We start from the raw sequence: 24,012 nt of genomic DNA on the forward strand, positions 1-24,012 counted from the left end.
ACATACTACACATGCACACAATGTAGTGCCTGAAGCCCACTTTGTTCTTAATAAAGTCTATGTAGATCCCCTTTTCTTTCCAGGAGAACAGAGCAGCACTGTGACTGTAATCAAGCACCAGGAAAGCTTTGGCTGTGGCTCAGCTATTACTGTCATCACAAAAAGCTGTGCCACCTACTCAGCTACACAAGCTGGCAAAAACAATTGTTATCCAGCACCTGTGAGCAAAGTCATCCAGTGTACTTCTGAACCTTACATGTTCCATCACCACAACAACTTAAATACATAAATGGCTGTGAAATACACATTTAAATGAAGCCTAGGCTCCAATTCCTATCCTATGTCTGATAATGCTACTTGCCTGACTGATGTACTGAACCCTATACTGCAATACTTTGAATCACTTGCCCATAATAAATAAATATAGCAACTGACATCACAATGAAGTGAGTATATTTGATCAGTACATTCATTTGAAATTAGTCATTTCAGGATTCTGGAGGTTTTTGGATGGGGCTGCCTATTATCTGCTATTAATATGGGTCAACCCATGTGGAAGAAAAATATATTTGAAATATATTTTTAAAATATTCTTCCCAAATATATTGCCATATATTTGAAATGCTACAATTTTGGCCATATTCAATATATTAAAAAAAAAAAAATATATATATATATATATATATATATATATATATATATATACTGTGTGTTGAAATCAGGGGCGGACTGGCCATTTGGAAACTTGGACACCGCCCGAGTGCCCGGGGTCAGTAGGGGGCCCCATGAGATGCCCCTGGTACCTTTTTCATAGACTTTTTTGAGTTTGGGCAAGGACACAGGGGCCACATGATCTCCTATTGCCCGGGGGCCCCATGAGTTGTCAGTCCGCCTGGTTGAAATGTGTTTTTATTCCAAAATATATGAAAAATATTTTTAAATATACTGTATGTCTTTAAAAATACAAATCTACATTTTTGGAATGCATTTACAAATATGTGTAAAAATATATGTTAAAATTACTTTTTTATATGTTAAAAAAAATCTGAAGAATATATTAAAAAACATTTTTTTTTAATATATATTTTTAAAATATATTCTTCAGATTTTTTTAACATATTAAACAGTTGGACATTGAAAGTAGCTGGTAAGATGTCACATCTATTTTGGTTAATTCCCCCCCATACCGCTGATAAACATTAGTTAAAAGGTTAGGACACTGCAGTGGAATCTGCATTAAGTTGGGTACTTGTAGGAAGCCCACCTTAAGTAACAGATATCAGGTGTTGAAATAAAATAGTTTGACTTGCACATTGAGGCAGCTTTGAACCTCTTTGATACAGTTATATTTCAAACTTGACAGATCCTGAGATGTTATAGGCTGATCATACCAAGCTTAATCTGTTGAATCTGCAATAATATGTTCATATGAAGATAAAATCCTGGCAAAAATCATTTATATCTGTTCACAAGTCTATAGATATGGTTTGGCCAACATAATTGATATAATATATGTATCACGTGGTGCACATTGTTGCCATTTGACTATTCTTGTTGCTTTCTATTCAAATTTTTGGGATCTGTCTGCTAAGGAGGCCCCCCCTGCTCTGTCTTCTCAATAGACACTGTTAGATGAACACCCCTATGATTCGATATTTAATGGTCTGCTAAATTTTGTAGCCTCATATTGAACTATCTAAGAGTCCTTTCACACGGGCGTTCTGCATGTCCGTTTTTCATCTGTCCTTTTACGGATGAAAAACGGACACCCATGCATTTCTATGGACTAGCAGATGTAAACGGACAATCATCTGTTTACATCCGTTTATGTTCACATCCATTAACATCCGCTTTTTTAATGAAAAAACAGATGTAAACGGACATACAGTCCGTTTTTGCATCTGTTTTTGCATTGAAAAAGGATGGAAAAAAAAGATGGAAAAACTGATGAGAAACTGACAAGAAAATGACGAGAAACAGATGAAAAAACTGATGTAAACGGATGAAAAACTGATGGAAATGGGTGAAACATGGATGTAAACGGATCAAAAATGGATATGAAAATGGAGGTAAAAAGTGAAGTCTTGATCCGTTTAGCTCCAATTTAGAAAAAAAATACGACTGAAACAAAACAGAACACCTGTGTGAAAGGACCCTAATATATTCTTATATTCTGTCACCAATATTTTTGCATGGTCCAAGTTATATATTGAAATATTCAAAAGGAACTATACCACAGAAATCTTCCTACCTAACCCTTCAAAATCGCAGGTGATTTTCATTGCAGGCTATAATTATTTATCTGACATAAAATTCAGTGACACAAAACTCCTTAATACCTAGCAGGCAACGTCTCCATTTACCACATTTTTATTCATTGCCTTTCATTTTTCAAGCCTGATATTTTAATCCTGGTCTCTATTGTTCGTGGAAGTTCATTTCATGGTACATTAGGTCTAAAATCCTTCTGTCCACTGCTGAATGATCGTAGGCAATGCTTTTTTTCCCCTTTAGAAATATTTCAGAGCACTCTCTATCTGTATGTGCTTGTCATTAGTTGATATACAGTAGGTTCTTTTAGAAAAGCTGTAAGTATAACATGTTTTAAAAAAATATTTTTTCTAGGAATTAAATTAGTTGATTAGCAGGTATGTTTTGGATTTATTTTTTTTTAAAGTACACCATGCTGGATTTGAGCACCATTGACCCACTGATACTTACCTTCACTGTACTCCTCTATTGATCCATCCAAGCCTCTGTGAAAATCTTGGTATGGTGAAGCATGTGACTTCCTCCTATATTGCAGGCTCAGGCCTTAACAGCCAATCACCTGCAACTGTCAATGTTCATCACCATCCAATACAGAGTTTACACAGGCAGTGACGTAAGAATACTAAATAATAAGTAATGGGATCATTTATTAAGTGGTTCCTTGACCACTAATGTTATGTGAGAGTTTATTGCTAGGTAGGATTTCCCCTGACCGCTATAGTTGCAGCGGCTTTGGAGTGCCAATGAATGATCTCTAATATAAAAAAAGAGGGAATTTCCACTGTCCACTAAAAGAAAAGGGGGTTCCGTTAGGCAGTGTCAGATTTATAAGGGGGAAAAGGTCCAGCTGGCCTGGGCTCCCAGACAGAAGTGCCCCTTCTATACAAAAATTATATAAAACAATATAAAAAATTATATAAAATAATTTTAAAAAAGTAATAATAAAATAATATAAAATATATCTGTCAAAGTTTTTACTCTGGACTGCTATATTGTATTGTTTTTAAAAATGAATATTTTTACACAGACTGGGCCTCCCTCACCAGCTTGTTTTTGGGGCTGTGGAGTGGACGTGGACTTCCTTCACTGCTTATGGCACTGCCCAAAAGTCCCTGCTCTCTGTCAATACTTTTCTCTCCTCTTCTTTGGAACTGCCCAATATTTTGCACCTCAACAATTACTTTTGGGCATTTTTGGAGATTTACCTATTTCTAAGTATGATAAAAGGCTCTTACGGCTACTCTATTTCTATGCAAAGAAAATTATACTTATGTCATGGAAGGATGCTCCTCCCTATCTTTAAGAGCTTGGATGGCTATGGTCAATAGTATCCTACCCCTGAGGGTGAGCTCCGCAAATGCCCTAGGTTCTTTAACAATGCTTGGAGCCGATGGATAGACAGTCCACATATGGCTACCTATGCAGATCCAGAACCCTAGTTGCTCAATGTCCCCATTTATTATACTGTCTTCTCTGTATACTGTATGATACCTTTTATGAAGGCCAAACTGAGGCTGTGTTTGTTGAGGAGAGTTCTTTTTTGTCTTCCCTTCTTTTGTCTACCCCCCCCCCCTTTGGGGTGTGTTTTCTGCATTTAAAAAAACCCTCCATAAATATAACTTAAAAAAAAAAAAGGATTTTGGTGGCTCAAGCCAAACACACATAGAGTGCTTACTCTCTTAAGGAAGGTGGTCTATGCATATGTGTGTGCACGCGTGACCTCGGAATTTTGTTGTGTCATGCATTTTGAAAATTTGTGACTGTTATTTATAATGTAAACCAACTCTGTGTATGAGGGGCCCCCCAAACCTGAAGAGCCTCAGGCCCCCCAAGGTCTAAATTTGGCCCTACTATTAGAGAACCTTTCCACTAGCCACCAATGCTAAGGAATTTCCAATACTATTGGACTCTTCAAATACCATTTATATAAACAGGCCCTTACAAAGCATTCCAATGACCACAAACAGAAAAAGGTCTTGAAGACCATTTATACTCTAGCATTTACAAAAATGCTGTGCTGTCAAACACATACTGGCGATAGTTTAGTATCTTTTTAGCATATGTTTAGACTTTAGTACATTTGAAAAGCATCATAAAGTATGTGAAAAAGCATTTTTTAATTCTATGGTGTTTTGCAGGGAGCTCTGTGAATTCTAGTTACATAATTTTGCTTGCCAATTTGATATTGGTAGAACAGTAAATGTTGGAACAATTTTATTAGACCACCAACTTAGACCAATTATAACTAGCTATTGCAATTTGCCCATATATGGATGTTTAATAATTGTATGACCAGGTTGTTACTTATAATGAGAAGGGCTGAAAGACGAGGAACACTTAATTTCCATCAACAAATGGGTGAGAATCAAAGCTCCAATAAAAGAGTGGACAAACTTTCTGGGGCTCTAAGTTCATGGCAGGAGATGGCAAGAGGGAGTTCAAGAGGTTGTTTCCACTATCTTTCACTATGTGAAAAAGTTATTACTCTTACATACTTATTATGTTCTTGGACTGTGTGAAAATGTGCTAGTGCCTCCAAAAATATACCGGTATTTGTCTCTTTTAGGTATGCTTTTCTGAAACCTTATTCTTGTGTTACCTGTTTCATTGCTACTCCAAAATGTCTTGTCTTCTGAAGGGCTCACAACCTCTTGTTTGCATGCTTTCATTCCCTATGAAAAAAAGTTGATAGGCATTATTTAACTGTTTTCCAATATGCACAATATTTTGTTGTATTATTTATACAAATATCAAAATACAAGTTATCAAAACAGGCACACAAGAGAAAAGACAGTAAGTCCTAATATCCATAAAACAGAAATCCTCTTATGGAAAACTCCTATGGAAGATACTGCCATAAAAGAATTGTATGCAGATGCTTCTATACCCTTCCTATACTTTGGTATATACTGTGCTGTGTGTAACCTATTGTTTTATCTTCATCCATTGAGTCAACAGAAGCAATAAAAGACTGGAAAAATGTATCAAATTCTTGAAAGAAAATGGAGAAAAAGAAAACCCAATTTTTTTTTATCACCACCTTAAAGGCACCGGTTTCTCCTCTCCTTGATAGACAGCTATTGAAACTCACAGTTATCTCTAACCTGAGGCAAGTGTTATTTTAAAGTGACTCTGTCATAAACAATTATGAGACCCGCGATTATTGACACTTTTTGAAAATGCCTATTGCCTAGCTTTAATTTTAAATCACATACCTGGAACAAGCATGTTGCAAATGAGTGTCAGAAAAGTGTCAGAAATCATTATCTCTATTATTATTATTATTTTTATTATTATCATTATACAGGATTTATATAGCGCCAACAGTTTGCGCAGCCCTTTACAAAATGATCATTGTTCCAGGTTGCTGAAATAGAAGGCATTAAAGCCAAAGCTTCAACATGACAGCTAGGAAACTAACAATCTCAAAAGTGAGTTCAGCAGTAGAATATATTCTCATGACAAAATCACTTTAAAGGAGCAATAACCTGTGTTCTAATCTTCTGGAATTGACTTTAACATCTTTTTTTTTAATAGTTAAAATAACCCAGTGTTATAAATGCATTAGCAATGGTAAAATCCTACTTAGAAAGTAAGCCAAATAAAGCATGTTATACACCTTTTTGAGCTTGACAACTGAAACTTTTATTTTGAGAACGGAACAGTTTACATTCTTGTAATATCATAAATATCATAAGCAAATCTCATGGCATAAATACATGTAACAAGTAAGTGAGACGGCTGGCGAATAGACGTGCGCATGCGCACAGAAATGCGCGAATGCGCACACACATGTGCGCGGCGAAAATTGGCACCAGACGGACTATTTAAAAGGTGCCTCTGCCTGTGCTGAGTGCTGACTGGTCTTCAGCTGTTCCCTGTTTCCTGCTTGTTCCTGTGTGATTTCCTTGTTGCTGATCGGGCTTGTTCCTGACCTGACTCTTGATTACTCTCCTGCTTGATATTTGTTCCTGACCTTGGCTCTGCTCCTGACTTTGGCTTGCTTATGATTTGGTACCTCGCTCTCCACCCGTTGATGACCCCAGCTATTCCTATGACATTGCTTCTGTCTCCCATCCCAGCTTCCTGCCTTGCTCTGGTGCACACCTGGCGACCTACCATACCAGCTCTGCATATCACTACTGTTTCTGCATCGGTGGTCCATCAGTCTTTTAAGGACTCCAGCTGCAAGTGCTGCAAACAACATCTGCTGGCACTCTTGTCCCCCTGGTCCCTAGACACCCTCTGTTCCACTTCCAGTGGAGTCAGGGCTAGTGACACAAGTGAGGCCGACCTTGTCATTTCAGTCTCCAATCAGGTACGTGACACATGCATATACCTAAAATGTGGCAATTTATCCTTCCAGTAATTGGGTTATGCTTCCTCTGATGTGTATAAGAGGTACTCAGATTGACAGATTGTGATACCACCATTTGACATTTTTTTTGTATTAATTGTATATTGTTTTCCAATATCATTACAGAAATATGCCTAATGGTGTGGTTTGCATCTATACTATGTTAGCATGATATAATGTGTGCGTTCACGTGTGCACCATTTAAACACTAAAGCAATCTAACCTTTGGATCATTAGGAAATTGGTTATCTTGATATCTGAATAAACTGTGTTATAGGGTGCTTTGAGTTATAATGATTTGCTTTACGGTACTGATCTTGAAGGAACATCGAGATATATCACTGATTGTAAGATGTTATAATTTATATATGTAAATCATGTTTTTAACTTGTAGAGGGATAGGACCAACAACAAAACCCAACTCGTGTGCAGCAGTATTAAGTAGGCAGCAAAGTCTGTAATGAGCAAATATGGCTGCCCAATGTACATAAATAACTGAAAACTATGCACAAATAATAAGCATTTCATTTTCTAAGATCTGGCTCACCCTATTGAACATCAGTATTATGCTCATTACTGTAACACTCATTATGAATTCTGGTACACTGCAGTGCCATTTTTTATTATTATTATTATTATTATTATACAGAATTTATATAGCGTCAACAGTTTGTGCAGCGCTTTACAATATAAGGGAGACAGTACAATTACAATACATTTCAGTACAAAAGGAATGTGAGGGCCCTGCTCATGGAGCTTACAATCTAAAAGAAGGGGGAGATGATACAAAAGGTGATAGCTGCGGGGAATGATCTGGTGATTCAAGTACAGTTCTTAGGTGGAGGTGGGGTAGGCTTCCCTGAAAAAGTACGTTTTCAAAGATCGCCTAAAGGCAGACAGGGTGGGGGCTGACCGGACATGCTGTGGTAGGGAGTTCCAGAGGATGAAAGAGGCTTTGGAGAAGTCATGGAGGCAAGCGTGGGAGGAGGTGATGAGGGAGCTAGAGAGGAAGATATCATGGGAGGAGCGGAGTGGGTGATTTGGGGGGTATCTGTGGATGAGGTTGGTGATGTAGCTAGGGGCATTGTTGTGGATGGCTTTGTAAGCTGTGGTTAGTATTTTTAATTTTATATGTTGGGTTATTGGAAGCCAGTGGAGGGATTGGCAGAGAGGGGCAGCAGACGCTTATTGGTTGGTAAGGTGTATGAGTCTAGCAGCAGCATTCATAATAGACTGAAGGGGGGATAGCCTGTGTAACAGTAGACCAGTGAGGAGGGAGTTGCAGTAATCGAGGCGGAATATAACCAAGGCGTGGAAAAGTTGTTTTGTGGTGTCATTGGTAAGGAAGGTACGGATTTTAGAAATGTTCCGGAGGTTGAGGCGGTAGGATTTAGCCAGTGAGTAGATGTGGGGCCCAAAGGAGAGGTCAGAGTCTAGGTCTAGGTCATTTATTATTAATGGCACCCAGGGTGCCTTCCTAATACACCTGTGATGCATCACAACACATGGCAAAACACTACCATGTGTTGTAGTGCATTACTTCACAAAACAGCAGTGCATTCACCTTTTTTTGGTATGTTGTTTTATGTTAAGTAGCCTTCTCAATGAAATGGGCTGACAACTCAACTCACGTTAATGCACTGAAAGAGGGTAAATCCAGCCTTACATGCATTGATATCATAGTTTATTCTAACTTAGGCACATATGGAAGTGGCCCATGGCCATCTTTTGCTCAATATGCTTTGTGCCGGGCTTTCTCATGCTGAAATACACTGAGTCACTAGTCTAGAACAAGCATGCAAAAAAAAAAAAAAGAAGGAAAATCAGAGTAAAGTTTGATCTCTTGACCCGCATAATTGCTTTGAACCACTATCAAAGCCATTGGATGATAATGACCAATATTTTCTATCTGGTAATTTCAAAAGTGGGTTAGCAATGACAGCAGTACAGGTGTTAGCACATAGTCACTTATATGTACAACATACCTGAAAAAAGAAGTTTGCAAATACTTACCCTTCCGTTAGCCTGTTTCTTGAAAAGCCACCACTTCATTACTCACAGCCATCTACAGTCAGATTGAATGCATACTTGTTCCCCCCACTGTTTGCAGTGGTTCCCTTTAGTGGCTTTAAAGACCTGTAGTGATGTACAATCCAGCAGGTGATACCACACCGAGTGGCAGGGGAGCAGATATTCACACTCCCAGATATCTGTAAGTACTTGCAGCTACTGGGAAACCAGTTTGGTGGCAGCTTTGCAAGAAACAGGCCACGGGAAAGGTACGTATATGCAGTCTTCTATTAACACATATACATTATTGTATATACAAGTGACCCTGTGCTGACAGAGTCACTTTATGTTGATCTCATACCAGGGGCGGACTGACAACTCATGGGGCCCCCGGGCAATAGGGGATCATGGGGCCCCTGTGTCCTTGCACAAACTGAAAAAAACCTATGAAAAAGGTACCAGGGGCATCTCATGGGGCCCCCTACTGACCCCGGGCTCTTGGGCAGTGCCCGAGTTTCTAAATGGTCAGTCTGCCCCTGTCTCATATACATATATACTGTATCTAAATCAATTTTAAGCAGTTCCACTTTACACTGTTATAACGCTGAGCGTTTTTGTGAAGGTATTGCATTGGTCAGAAGAAATTTTAAAAAAAAAGCTGCTTCCAATATTTCTCCTATGACGCAAATAATCCTATTTATTTTCAGTAAACCAAAACTATCTTTAAACAGTGCATCTCTCCTGCTATGTGATTCTCTGTCAAACTCAGTTTATTTTTCCCTCATTCATAGAATTTTATTTTCCACAATTTACACGATGACGCACTTATATGTTTGCCTTGTACACACATTTTATTTGGTCTGTGTGTTTCTCATCCATCTAGTATGTTCTGTCTGTTATATTCCAAGCATTTTTATGTGTTGATAACTACATATCTATTGCATAATGTCTGTCGACCATGTTAGGCTGCTTTAGACTTAATCTGGCAATAATCAACATAACAGGTATATGTGTTGAAGCCAACTACTATAGCTGGTTTATTGGGTTCTAGCACTGTTTAGCATGAGTTTTTCAGCTCCAAAAGTGCCAACATGCCTTGACCCTTAGCCTTAGCTTAACCAGTTCCCGTCTGGCCCATGTATATAAACGGCTGGACGGGAGCAGTGCAGGTGCGGGTTGCCGTTCATAAACAGCGCCATTTTAGCCTGTGCGCACTCCCGGAGGACACAGCGGAACACCGATCGCTGCACGGGACCTCTATGTGAGGTCCAGATCATGTGATTACTGATTGGCCAATCAGTGATCCCATAAATAGTAGTAAGCAAGATGTCACTGACATCATTGCTTACTACTTGTGTAATCTGTGAATGATCACAGAGATCACATGGTACAAGGCTATTCACAACAGCCTTATACATGTGACAAGCTGTGACCAATCACAGCTCACACAGTATTTCTCAATGGCTGCAAATGATTGCTTTTACAGCCAATCAGTGTATAAAAAAAAAAAAAAAAAAAATCTTCATCACACCCCACAAGTAGTACAGTGTTACTATGGTGACACTGTACTTCTAGGGTGACAGTATGTTAAAAAAAACAAAAAAAACAAACAAATAATAATATAAGAAAATAAAATAAAAATGTAAATTTTTTTTTAAAAATGATAATTTTTGGTTATAAGCTAATTAGGGTTATTTGTTTTTACTAAAAAGATAATTGAATAAATATTGGCCAAGATTTATGAAGAAAGATTATTTATTTGCACAATTTTATAAGAAAAACACATTTTTTCAAAATTGTTGGACTTTTTCATTTATATAGCAAAAAAAAAAATTTAAATCCCAGTGGTGAATACATACCACCAAAAAAAGTTTTACCTGTCTAAAAAAATGCTAAAAAATTCATACGGGTACAGGGTTGCATAACCGCGCAATTGTCATTCAAATGTGACATCGCTGAAAGCTGAAAATTGGCCAGGACACGAAGGGTGTAAAAGTGTCCTGACATGAAGAGGTTAAGTAATAGGTTGTTGAGATAAACAAAAACTTGTTCAAAGTAAAATAAGAGAGTATGATAGTCAATAGAAGATTCATTTTTTTTTTCATTCAGCTCGTTGGTTGAATAAATTACTTGATTCCCCCATCCACACACTCAAAGTTAAAGGGGGAATCCTCCCACTGAGTCTTTGTATTCTGCCTTCTCTGCCATCAGAATACACTGATCAGTGCTGCCAGATATAGCCAGCGGTGCTGATTGAGCTGAAATTTTCCAACAAGGTGGTTGTACATCTCCTGTATTTCCCCTGCTGCACTCATGGTTTCCCCAGCCAACCTTCACATCACTACAGGACACAATTGTGATGTGGAGGACAGAGGAAGGAACCATTGAGTATAGCAGGGGACATAGGAGATCAACACTCCTGGAAATATAGTTTTTACTGCAGACTTCAGCAAAAGATTCCTCTTCAACTGAGTGATGCAGGCAGCAGGAAAGGGTCAGTTTTTGGCTATATAATGTTTGCGTCAAGGTTGCTGTAACACTTAGTCCCCCTACACCTGAGCCTTAAAATGTAATTTTAACAATTAACATTCCCTAACAGTTAACACTTAATCCTACTGTGACATAATAACAAAATGCAAGCTCCTCTCTGACCTCATGTGACTACAGTCAGTTAACTGCACCAAAAATCAATCAAATGCCCTATCCAAGCTAACAGCGTAGATGGAGGAATCTTCATTGTCAATTATTATCATGGATGCCATTCCTATCTGAATACAATAGCACTGCAAAACTATGACTGCATCTGTTAGGATGCAGGTTGTACTCTGCCAATAACATTCCACTCAATGTATTCAGTAACTATTTTAGTAATAAAGGTGAAATCGCACTACCAGGTCCTATACAATCTCAGCTGCTAGCTCACCAACAGATATTAATTGTTTAATCAATCCTTAAAAATAGGTGCTGTGCTTAGACAAACAAATAAAGTCAAGTGAAAAAAAAAATAAAATCCAGTGTGTACAGAGAAATAATAAAAACAAGCAAATTCACTCAAATATACATGAAAATATATATGTCTACCATCCAATAATATGTGAAACAGTTAAGACGTCATTTATAACGAAATGCGTAGGACCTAGCTGATGTTTGTGAAGCCATCACTTAATAGGAGCCCAGAAATGGACCGTTTGATTCCTGGGACCAGCTTATATATTTCTTTCTTTGTGAGTGTTTTGGTACTTTTTAAACAAAATTTTATTTGAATGGTTTTACACTATGCTTGGCTTTTCATTTTATGAACACTTTGGAGAAATGGAGGGTGACCAGAAAGAAGAAGTGAATATAATAAGTATTACATCTTACCACGGAGGACCCATTACAATAAAATGCATATGGACTTGTCTTGTATAGAAGGTCAAATTGCTCTGGTAAGCATGTTTTATTAAGTATTCTGAAGAGGAACCTAATGCCAAAAAGGCAACACAACCTAAAAAATGCACTTTTTGCTACTTTGACCAGTGGCTGCAAATAAAAACTATAAATTGTGTTCTATAAGTTTCCCTGATTAAAATATACTAAAATAAAGATTCTGAAACAAGGTTTTTTTTTACAGTGAATTAAAGGCTTTTTTTTTTGTTTTATATATTTTATCAAACAAATCAAATACAAATGAAAAATATCAAATATTTCTGCCTAAAAAAATAGAAATAAGAAAAAAATCAGCAGATGGTTAGGAATGAGTTAATTATGATTAATTAGAGTTAAATAATAGTTAAAGAGGAACTAACATAGTCAGAATACTCACCTCCACCCTCCATCAATGCAACCATTAGATTCATCGCCGGCCTCTGGAATATTATCCACAGGCATCTTGTGGGTGCTGGGTCTTCGGTCTCTTGATTGGCCTAGAGTGGATGACATGACTCGTGCGCATGTGCAAGGAAGTCATTCGTTCCTGCACCATAGCAATGTGATAGGAATGTTCACTTTGATGCACATGTGCAGCTCTGTGTACATTCAATAGAAGATCGCAAACAACAATAAAGAGTTGCCTTTTAAGGGTTAGGTTAGGGCTAGTGTTGGGGGTTCAGTTTTATGACTAAGGTCTACAGGTCAGAAATTAGGTGTTAAGGGTTAAGAGTTTTTAAGAGTTTAGGTTAGGTTTTAGGTAGTGGGGAGTTAGAGTCTGCCTAAGAGTTATAACAAGGACAGGAGTCAGAGGGTGTAAAATACTATATTTTTAACTTTCTTTTCGTGGCAAAATCAGTAAGTTGCATGCTGAAGCAGATCCGTTTAGCAGCATTTTTGGCAATTATTTTGTGTTTGTCCTTCTTATGGTCTGAAAATTGACCTTGGTTGTCAGACTTGGCTGAACCAGCTGAATACAAAAGTTTTTCATCCAAATTTGGTAAAAATACCTATGTAACAATATGCCAAGTCTAGCGCTCCAACCACACCCTCCATATAAAGTTATTAACTAGAGGAACCCATTTCTATTAGTATTTTATTGTACTCAGTCAGTGTGTGACACAGATAAGTTTACATATAAGCTGTCACAATAGACCTTGGAAACTGTTGTGTAACTGCATAATTTTTAACCCAATCCCAAACAATTAGAAATCTGTAAATTATAAAATTCACTTAAAGATCAACTCTCACTTCCCTCACAGCCCCCAATGCCATAAAATGAAAGGAATTTTTTTAAAGCGCTCTAATGACATTATGTCGTCACAAAACCTTTTTTGTGTATTGTTACTAAAATTAATGTATAAATGATCTTGACTTTGCAGATGAAGTAATTAGGGTTCCCAAAACCAACCAAAAACACCCACAGCATAATAACTGTTGAATTCTTCTCATTAGACATAATACTATTTTCACCAATAGCTTTGGATGATTGACAATACCTAATGATTAGAAGATAAATCAAGAACAGATACTAAATATCCTGACAGACTTTAGTAAAGCCTACTACACACGATTAGAAAAATGTATGAAAAATATCGCTTTCGAAGTGATTGTGTGATAATCTGATTGTGAGTACACAGCTTTCGTCTGAAATTATTCAAAGGGACAAGCACAAAATGTTTCTCGTAATACCAGATTGTACAATTTGCATCTAATCAGCACAGTTTGCATCCAAAAATCCAATACAAATTCAATACATTACATCACTTTCAAATTTTTATTCTGTCGTACAAGAATTTTCAGTATTCACTTTCAATAGCATGCCAAAAAAATGGCCGATAATTCATCCAATATTCTCATTTTGTGTATGGGGCTTTAGAGGCAATAGTTTCTAAAGTTTTACGTTACTACTTATTAGTGAGGGTTCCTTTTTTTTGAAAGATGAATACAAATGCATGCTTAAATAAACCTGTCAAATTGATCACCTAATAACTGTGGATACTTTTAGGCTGTCATTATAAACAGTGAAAAAGAAATGAATGATCCCATGTATTGTTACTCCTTGGTATATGGCAGGTGGCTATAAATGCGAAGATTTTCAAGATTTAAGGAACATTCTTTGAATAGTCTTTATAGTAATTTTAAAGTTTTTAGTATAATTCCACTGATTCCAATGTAGCTGGTCATCCTTTCTGATTGCTTATACTAGGAAACGCTGTTACACATGGGCCGAATATCGTCAACAAAAACTGTCCGACATTCAGCCAGTGTGTACAGCAGCCTGTCAGACGGGCATACTGGAAAATTATCCGATCAGCACTGACTGCTGTGCTCTGGCAGAGTGGGCAGTCTCACTGTCAGAACACAATTGCTCAGTGGGAAGAACTATGTGATGTCAGTACAGTGAGTTCTTCGCAAGCTCCTCAGCCCACGGGGTAAACAAAAGAAAAAAACTACCTGTGTGTACTAGCCTTCACTATTAAGCTGTAAGTGCCCTCTGTGCCAAACCATTTTTTGTACTGATAACGTTTTTCAAAATTACTTGAATGAATGTCTTCATGCAATGGTTTTCCCGACATGTTATAAAATCATTTTGTTTGATATATCCCATTTTATCTGTCCTCAGTGATTGTTTTTATACTTACAATGTTGCTATGTCTTTGGCTTACATTGAAAATGTTGCGGGTTGTCAAATATTCTCAAAATTAGTCAGTCTTTGATCTCCTTGATACTATAATAAGTATAATCCAGAAATATGGAATCAGACTTGGTGGTCTTCCCTATATGATATATATGTAGAGAAAATTCAGGCAGAGACGTTAAAAAAGACAGTCAGATGATAAAGTATCAGAAAGTACACATGATGCATTTCTAGTGGAACAGTTTATGGAAATGACTCAGTAGAACTGGATCATGGGACTTTCTTCACAGGGAAGATTCCTCTTTGCTTTCCATTTTGGTGACAGTTGATATCAGAACTGAAAATGAAAGAATATCCAATATGAGTCACTGGAAAAGGAGGTGAAGGGAAATCTGCCAATGAGGACACCTGTTCTAGTATAAGCTATTAAACATGGGACTTTTTTCATTGTTGGAAGATTTTTCTTCCTGTGAATGACTCCAAGATAAGGAGTTAATATGTATTGCTAGGAAAAACTTTTTTTTTAGTTTTGAATATAGTGGGGAATGGTTAGACCAGGGGTGTTCAACCTATGGCCCAAGATGGTCATGAATGTGGCCCAACACAAAATCATAAACGTTCTTTAAAATGTTGATTTTTGGTAAAAAAATGTTACACTTAGTAAATACATGCAGCTGAAGAAAAAATTGACAGTATTCCTTAACTGGACTTTTATGAGTTTTATCTTCCCAAAGAAAAATATCCCACTCTTCACAATCATGCCCTATTCATGTCATCAGTTTTCAGCAGTACCTATATTTGTGAGCAACTATTTTCAAGGATGAAGCACACAAAAGGCAAAATTGGAATCAGAATATCTGATGAACACCTTGAGAATTCATTGAGAATTGCTATTCCATCCATCCCACCAGATATTGATGTGTTAGTTTGTCAAAAAGAGTGTCAAATATCGCACTAGTTTTATGTTGCCCTCTTTTACTTTTATAATAAAACATTATATAAAAAAATGAAGATTTATTACTCAGATAGGTATATTATCTATATCAGTGATCGTTAACTTGTGATCTGTCTGACTTTTTCTGCTCATCGACCATCCTTATTGTTAGTGTATTTTATGTGTGGCCTAAGACAATTCCTCTTCTTCCAACGCAGCCCAGGAAAGTCAAAACACTGGACACCACTGGGTTAGACCCCCCATCAAGTTATTATTTCCCTATTGGGGACATTCACCTCTCTCTGCTCGTAACCATTGTCTCCGGGAGTAAAAGTTAGAGGAAACCCAAAATAATAGAGCTGTCCCCAAAACAAGAGGTAAGGGGAAGTCTCCGAATAGGGACACCTGTTTTAGGGACAGCTGTATAAGAAAGGAATTCCCTTCAATTTGGGAGATTTCTTGCTATGTTTCTGGGACACAGACAGCAAAACTGAATTGGCATGGTTTTCAGTCCTTCCATACTCTATATAAAAAGAAGGTTTTGCTATACATTTACCTTACAATTTTGGCTGGACTTACATATTACAAAATATATCTATTGGTATACTTGACACAACCATTCATGATTGGTGAAGTAGAGCAAGCATAGCTCTTCAGTTCTTGTAGTTTTATTCCAACAACACTGTTTTTCAAATATTGTCCCAAGTCAAATGCAAATTATTCAGGAATCAAATGGATTCTGCAAAAGCAGAAATACTATAATATGCCATTCCCAAAAGTTACTAGCTTCCATATTCAATGTACTAATGTTTAGTATTCCCCGGTAGAATTGCCTGCATACACTTACTTTCTTGACATAAACACATCTGCACACCCTTGAGGCCCATAGGCCCATGTGCTTGTTGGTGCTATGTACACTCACCAACAACTTTATTAGGTACTCCTTGCTAGTGCCAAGAAAATATCTCCCACACCATTACACCACTACCACCACCACCAGCCTGAACCATTTATACAAGAGAGGATGGATCCATGCTTTCAGGTTGTTTATGCCAAATTCTGACCCTACCATCTGAATGTCACAGCAACCAGTCTGCCCATTCTTCCCCGACCACTGATATCAACAAGGCATTTTCGGCCATACAACTGCCGCTCACTGGATATTTTCTCTTTTTCTGACCATTCTCTGTAAACCCTAGAGATAGTTGTGCATGAAAATCCCAGTAGATCAGCAGTTTTTTAAATACTCAGACCAGCCCGGCTTGTACCAACAACGATGCCATGTTCAAAGTCACTTAAATCCCTTTTCTTTCCCATTCTGATTCTCGGTTTGAACTTCAGGAAGTCATATTCACCACACCTACATGTCTAAATGCATTGAGTTGCTGCCATGTCATTGGCTGATTAGCAATTTGTGTTGCCAAGCAATTGAACAGGTGTACCTAATAAAGTTGCCGATGAGTGTATATATTGAAACAGAGGCAAAGTCAAGATCTTTGACAGGCCTTCACAATGGAAAGCATGTGCCTCTCTGCCTGTTAGCATGACTTCTAGAAAGTCAGGGGCTGTGAACCTTACAAAATGGGGCTATGTCAAAGCTGCTGATTCTGCTGCAGGTCAAGATTTATGTGTCGCACTTGCTGTCACAACTGTTACCAGGGGTGGACTGACTGACCAGAACTTAGGATGGCAGCTAGGATGATGGTGGTGAAAGCCACAGAGTGGACACAGAGGACGTGGCTGGCTGTTTGCTTAGCGTAAGTGAGAGCCCTGAGAAGGGCCATGGCACAGAGTATAAGATATTACCTGGACTTCAACTAGAGGTGGAGATATTGCACTGCAGGTAGTATCCAGGTTGCAGTGCTCTGGCTCACCCGAGCAGACCACAAAAATGTCTCTTGCAGCCCTGAGCTACTGGACTCACCGAGAGACAAATGCGGAACACAGGCTGGGAGTGAACAGGTGCAGGTAAAAAGGCAGGCTGGAATTCACAAGGGAAACAAATTGGTGAAGAGAAATAAGTAACAAACATATGAGCAAAGAGAGACATGGAGGTGAAGGAAGAGGAAATGCAGGTAGGGATTCACATTGACAAGAGCAGGATACAGACTGAAGAAGACAAGAATGAGGCACACTGGGAGCAAGGCAGGGAGCAGGTTTCGGCACACTAGGAGAAATAGGCTGGGAGAAGGCTAAGACAGACTTGGAGTAAGGCTGAAAATTAACTGGAACACATTGGGAGCAAGGCGGGAAACAAGTTGGGGCACACTAGGAGAAAAGCTGTAAGGAATTGGAACACTGGGGATCACAAGAGATGCAGAGAAACACACTAAGAGAATGCAGGGAGGGCCAGCTGGACGCGTTTCACAAACATTTAGCAAGCCGATGGCTACACACAGAGGGAAAGAACCAGCTCTGGAACATGGAATGGGAAAGTATGACACTTGTACAGGTTTAGGGATACCTGGAAGGTGGGCAGAAATTCTTTTTTCAAAAAGAAAGGTATATGAGGCAAATATTAAAAAGTATACTGTATTAGATGGAGTCACAAGTTCACCTTTAAGAAAAGTCACTGTCATAGGCAGACATGCATGTGACACAGATACCATTCATCATCTGCAGGCTCCTCCAGTGACTATTATGTCAGCAGAAGTACAGCAGATAGGTCAATAACTAGCTGTCAGCTTAAGTTCTCCTCAAACATTAATTACTAGAGTGAACACATTCACACTGTTGTGTTTGTCTCCAAGTGCGTCATCCTGCAGTGACTGTACTGAAAGTAAAATCATATTGTGGGTAAGGATGAGAGTTCGGAGATTTAACAACTTGTCCATGTCATGTAGATACACTTGATGCACCCATTATATGTACTAGAGTAATATGTGATACCGTGTATCAGTTCATAAGGATATGAGATCAATGTTGCATTTGGAATTTGTGTAAATTAAATAAAAAATGTTAGTTTACTCTAGACCTGGGCTACCTCCATTGTGTATGAACGACACATACACTTTAACATGGCAAAACAGGAAAGACGATTTTCTAAAACTAGAGATTGCAAAATCTGGGGCAGCTTTACATAGAAACAAATCAGTTTCTAGATTTTTTTGGTCAAAGCGTAATTGAACTTACAGTTGTGACCAAAATTATTCAACCCCCACTGAAATTGAGTGTTTTGGCCAGTTTGACATTGCTTTTGATCATTCAGTCATCTTGCTTACATTTACATTAAAGAGGCACTTGTAGGTCAGACAAATATAACATAACAGTTATAATGAAATAACCACAAATGTCTTTTCTGTGCTCACAGCATTATCAGTTTTATTCAACCCCCAAGTGACATTCAATCTTAGTACTTAGTACAGCATCCTTTTACAGTTATAACAGCTTTTAAACGTGAAGCATAGCTTGACACAAGTGTCTTGCAGCGATCTACGGGTATCTTCGCCCATTCTTCATGGGCAAAGGCCTCCAGTTCAGTCACATTCTTAGGCTTGCGCACTGCAACTGCTTTCTTTAAGTCCCACCAGAGGTTCTCAATCGGATTTAAGTCTGGTGACTGCGATGGCCACTCCAAAATGTTCCAGCCTTTCCTCTGCAACCATGCTCTAGTGGACTTGGAGGTATGCTTGGGATCATTGTCCTGTTGAAAGGTCCAACGTCTCCCAAGCCTCAGGTGTGTGACGGACTGCATCACGTTTCCATCCAATATCTCCTGGTACTGAAGAGAATTCATGGTACCTTGCACACGCTGAAGCTTCCCTGTACCTGCAGAAGCAAAACAGCCCCAAAGCATGATTGACCCTCCACCATGCTTCACAGTAGGCAAGGTGTTCTTTTCATCATAGGCCTTGTTCTTCCTCCTCCAAACATAGCGTTGATCCATGGGCCCAAACAGTTCTAATTTTGTTTCATCAGTCCACAGAACACTATCCCACAACTTTTGTGGTTTGTCCACATGGCTTTTGGCATACTGCAGTCGACTCTTCTTATTCTTTGGAGACAGCAAGGGGGTACGCCTGGGAGTTCTGGCACGGAGGCCTTCATTACGCAGTGTGCGTCTTATTGTCTGGGCTGAAACTTCTGTACCCACATCTGACAAATCTTTTCTCAGTTCCTCAGCAGTCACACGGGGACTTCTCTCCACTCTACGCTTCAGGTAGCGCACAGCAGTCGAAGTCAGCATCTTCTTTCTGCCACGACCAGGTAGCGTTTCAACAGTGCCCTTTGCCTTGAATTTGCGAATGATGCTTCCTAAGGTGTCTCTTGGTATGTTTAACATCTTTGCAATCTTCTTATAGCCATTGCCCTTCCTGTGAAGAGAAATCACCTCTTCTCTTGTCTTCCTGGACCATTCTCTTGCCTTCACCATGTTTGTAACCACACCAGTAAATGTCTAGAAGGAGCTGAGTATCACAGTCATTTTAAAGCTGCCTAATTGGTGCTTATTATGCTTGATTGCTGCTCGGTGACATCCACAGGTGTTTTCAATACCTGATGGAAAGCACCTGTATGAACCTCTGTTCTTCAGAGTGGTAGTCTTTAAGGGGTTGAATAATTGTGGCAATGAAGAAACCACATAAGAACCATTTACTACTGTATTACATAAACAATTGATGTCATTTTAGTTGCATTTGGGTAGCTACAACGTCCTTGTAGGATTTGATTCTGAATACAATTCCAAATGTACACTATAGTCCCTAAACCCCTTTACAGCATTGGGGGTTGAATAATTTTGGTCACAACTGTAGAAACTGATTGGCTACATTTCTGAGCTGCACCAGATATTGCACTCTCCAGTTTTAGTAACTCAACCCCACTGTGCTAAGCACAGGGTTTTGAAAGACCTTGAATAAAATTACATATGAAAGGTCATATTCAATGAGTATTTCAAATTAAAATTTGGAAGTCGTAAACATCCTTAATATAGCAGTTTAGTGTCAGCGAAGTATACAGGTGCTGTGCAGAACTCAGGAATGTGCTCATTCCCGTGAACACAAACAAGGTAAATGTAGACACATAAGCGGGGAGCTCTCCCTGTGGTATCAGGTGTACAGCTCCAGGCCTGCACGCCAACAAGAAATAGAGAAGCTACATTGCTGACTGCATATTGAACTCAACATGCAATCGACACTCAAACTGCTATTTTCAGGGCATTACATCTTGTGTCTAGGATTTGATTACTGATTCAAAAAGCAGAAAGGTGCAACTGGTTCTAAACTATACCTTCTGCAGATGCCCGAATATAGGCCACAAATGAACTCATGTATATTCCACTGAGCCAATCAATCCTTGGTATCATAGGAAATGATATTTAGGAAAAACAAGGATATTCTGATCAAACCTTTCCTTTACCGTTATACAATATACAGAAAATAGTAGTTATGTTCAAAATGACTGCTTTGACTGCTTTGTTGGTCTGGCAGCTCCGGAGTTCATCTAAACTACTGGGACTGCTCAGTCTAAGTTATCAATGTTTTAATGAAACCATGAGCTGCATGACTCAGTCTTCAAGGGTGTTGTTCATTTGCTCAGATTAAAGACTGTCTATGAACACAAATGTGGTCTGATCTGATTGTAGCAGAGCACCCATTTACTCACCATGTTCAGATGTATGTTCCTTTAACTCTATTCCTACAGCTTCTTGGGTTCCTGAATGTGCCCAGGGAAGAAAGGTCTCTGCCTCATTCCTAGATCAGAGAGGCCACACCTGATGGGGCAGAGGTAGTTAGACAAGTGATCTGCAGCCAGGTGAAGGGCCCTCTTCTGCCAGAACTGGTGTGCCAGCAGTCAGGTCAGAGTCTACTAGCACATAGCGTCTCTGGAAATCCCAGTTTGTGGGAAGCACCTCCCCAATTGCTACCAGAGCTCTTCTAATCCAGTGCGGTGCCCCCCCATAACAAGTAAAGCTGGCCACTCAGTGTACTCTCCAACTTTAATCTGTATGGATACATAACAAATGACACAGTATACAAACTAGCAACGTGTTTCAGCCACACAGCCTTTCTCATAGCATAAATATTATATGCCAAAACACGTTAGCAGCTTGTATATGGTGTCATTTGTTATGTAGCCAAAAAGATTAAAGTGATTCTAAAAGCCTTTTTGTTTAAAAGAAAAAAATAACAAAAATTTCTATATTTACCTGTTGTGTGCAGTGGTTTTGCACAGAGCAGCTCAGATCCTCCTCTTCTCGGGGATCTCCTGGCCCCTACTTCTGTCGGATACCCCCATAGCAAGCAGCTTGCTATGGGGGCACCTGCTGATCTGTGTATCCATTCACACACAGAGCTGTGGCTTGGCCCTGCCCCCTCTCTCTTCTCATTGTCTCACTGACTGTGATTGACAGCAGTGGGAACCATTGTTTCCTGCTTCTGTCTCAGCCAATGAGAAGAGGGAGTTCCTGGATAGCCGAGACTCCAGATCGCTGGATCAGGAGGGGGCTGAGGGGGCTTCTGCACACAGAAGGTTTTTTTAGAATGCATTCTAAGCATGAAGGTAGAAAACCTTGAGCCTTTACAACCACTTTAAGGTTGGAGAGTACACCAAGTGGTCAGCTATATGTGGTACCAGAGAGAGAGAGAAAGAGGCACCAGCCAAGTGCAGCAGTTAAGAATTAATTTATTCTATAGGATTAAAAACACTTACAAAAATCAGGAGAATACAAAGCTCATCAGTGGGTATGTATAGGGCCACTCCTCTCCTTGATCTAGAGACCTGTAGAAGGAGCTAGAGGCTCTAAGAGCATAGTCTCTATCTCTCTGTGGTTGACTTCCGGTCCTTTGACTCTTCCAGTAACGTCACTTCTGCTAGTGTGCTCTTTGCTGGTCAGCGTGGTCTCTTCCAGGTCTACACTAGAGATGAGCGAATCGAAGTATCCGAAGTGGAATTCGAGTCGAATATCGGAAAAATTTCGATTCGTGCCGAATCCGAAAAACAGCCTAATTCGGACGCGCGAATCGAAATTTTTCCGAAAATGGCGGCTGACATGTGCGGCGACGGAGCGGGGATGTCGGGGAAGGCGCGCAGACAAGGCGCGCTGCCCCATAATGCATTCCTCAACGACATGTGATCGCATCAGCCAATCAGCAGCCAGCCAGCCAGCACTGTGTAATGGTCGAGGTATATATAGCGGCCATTTTGGAAATCTTCATTTGCCTGCAGTCATTGAACAGAGGCAGACCGCTCTGTACTAGGGACAGGGACAGAGTTAGGGCCACAGAAACGAGAATTGGGGACAGAGAGAAGTTACTTAGGGACAGAGAACCATTACTCAGGGACACAGACTTGTTAATGAGGGCCACAGAATCGTTATTTAGGGACAAAGAAACGCTAGTTAGGGCCACAGAATTCATACTCAGGGACAGACAGAATTTTCACTCAGTGCCAGAGAATTGTTACTTAGGGCCACAGAAACGTTATTAGGGCCACAGAATTTTTACTCAGGGACAGACAGAATTGTTACTGAGTGCCAGAGAATTGTTACTCAGGGACAGACAGAATTGTTACTGAGTGCCAGAGAATTCTTACTCAGGGCCACAGAATTCATTCTCAGGGACAGACAGAATTGTTACTCAGGGACAGACAGAATTGTTACTGAGTGCCAGAGAATTGTTACTCAGGGACAGACAGAATTGTTACTGAGTGCCAGAGAATTGTTACTCAGGGACAGACAGAATTGTTACTGAGTGCCAGAGAATTGTTACTCAGGGACAGACAGAATTGTTACTGAGTGCCAGAGAATTGTTACTCGCACAGACACAAAATTGTTACTTGCACAGACACAGAATTGTTACTCGCACAGACAGAATTGTTACTCAGGGCCACAGAATTCATACTCAGGGACAGACAGAATTGTTACTGAGTGCCAGAGAATTGTTACTCAGGGACAGACAGAATTGTTACTGAGTGCCAGAGAATTGTTACTCAGGGACAGACAGAATTGTTACTGAGTGCCAGAGAATTGTTACTCAGGGACAGACAGAATTGTTACTGAGTGCCAGAGAATTGTTACTCGCACAGACACAAAATTGTTACTTGCACAGACACAGAATTGTTACTCGCACAGACACAGAATTGTTACTCAGGGCCACAGAATTCATACTCAGGGACAGACAGAATTGTTACTGAGTGCCAGAGAATTGTTACTCAGGGACAGACAGAATTGTTACTGAGTGCCAGAGAATTGTTACTCAGGGACAGACAGAATTGTTACTGAGTGCCAGAGAATTGTTACTCGCACAGACACAAAATTGTTACTTGCACAGACACAGAATTGTTACTCGCACAGACACAGAATTGTTACTCAGGGCCACAGAATTCATACTCAGGGACAGACAGAATTGTTACTGAGTGCCAGAGAATTGTTACTCAGGGACAGACAGAATTGTT

At 39.4% G+C, this 24,012-nt stretch overlaps 1 protein-coding gene across 1 annotated transcript in view; it reads right to left on the bottom strand.

Moving 5' to 3' along the window:
* Nucleotides 1-24,012, bottom strand: part of SGK1 (serum/glucocorticoid regulated kinase 1) — a 279,618-nt gene that overhangs the window by 70,796 nt on the left and 184,810 nt on the right. Inside the window, exon 3 of the mRNA XM_089676195.1 lies at nucleotides 4,871-4,943. Within this exon, the coding sequence (XP_089532321.1) occupies nucleotides 4,871-4,943 (73 nt within the window). The remainder of the gene's footprint in view (nucleotides 1-4,870; nucleotides 4,944-24,012) is intronic.

Source organism: Staurois parvus, unplaced genomic scaffold (genome assembly GCF_062004578.1).
Source record: "Staurois parvus isolate SC_StPar_1 unplaced genomic scaffold, SC_StPar_1.0 ptg000165l, whole genome shotgun sequence".
Taxonomy (NCBI): Eukaryota; Metazoa; Chordata; class Amphibia; order Anura; family Ranidae; genus Staurois; species Staurois parvus.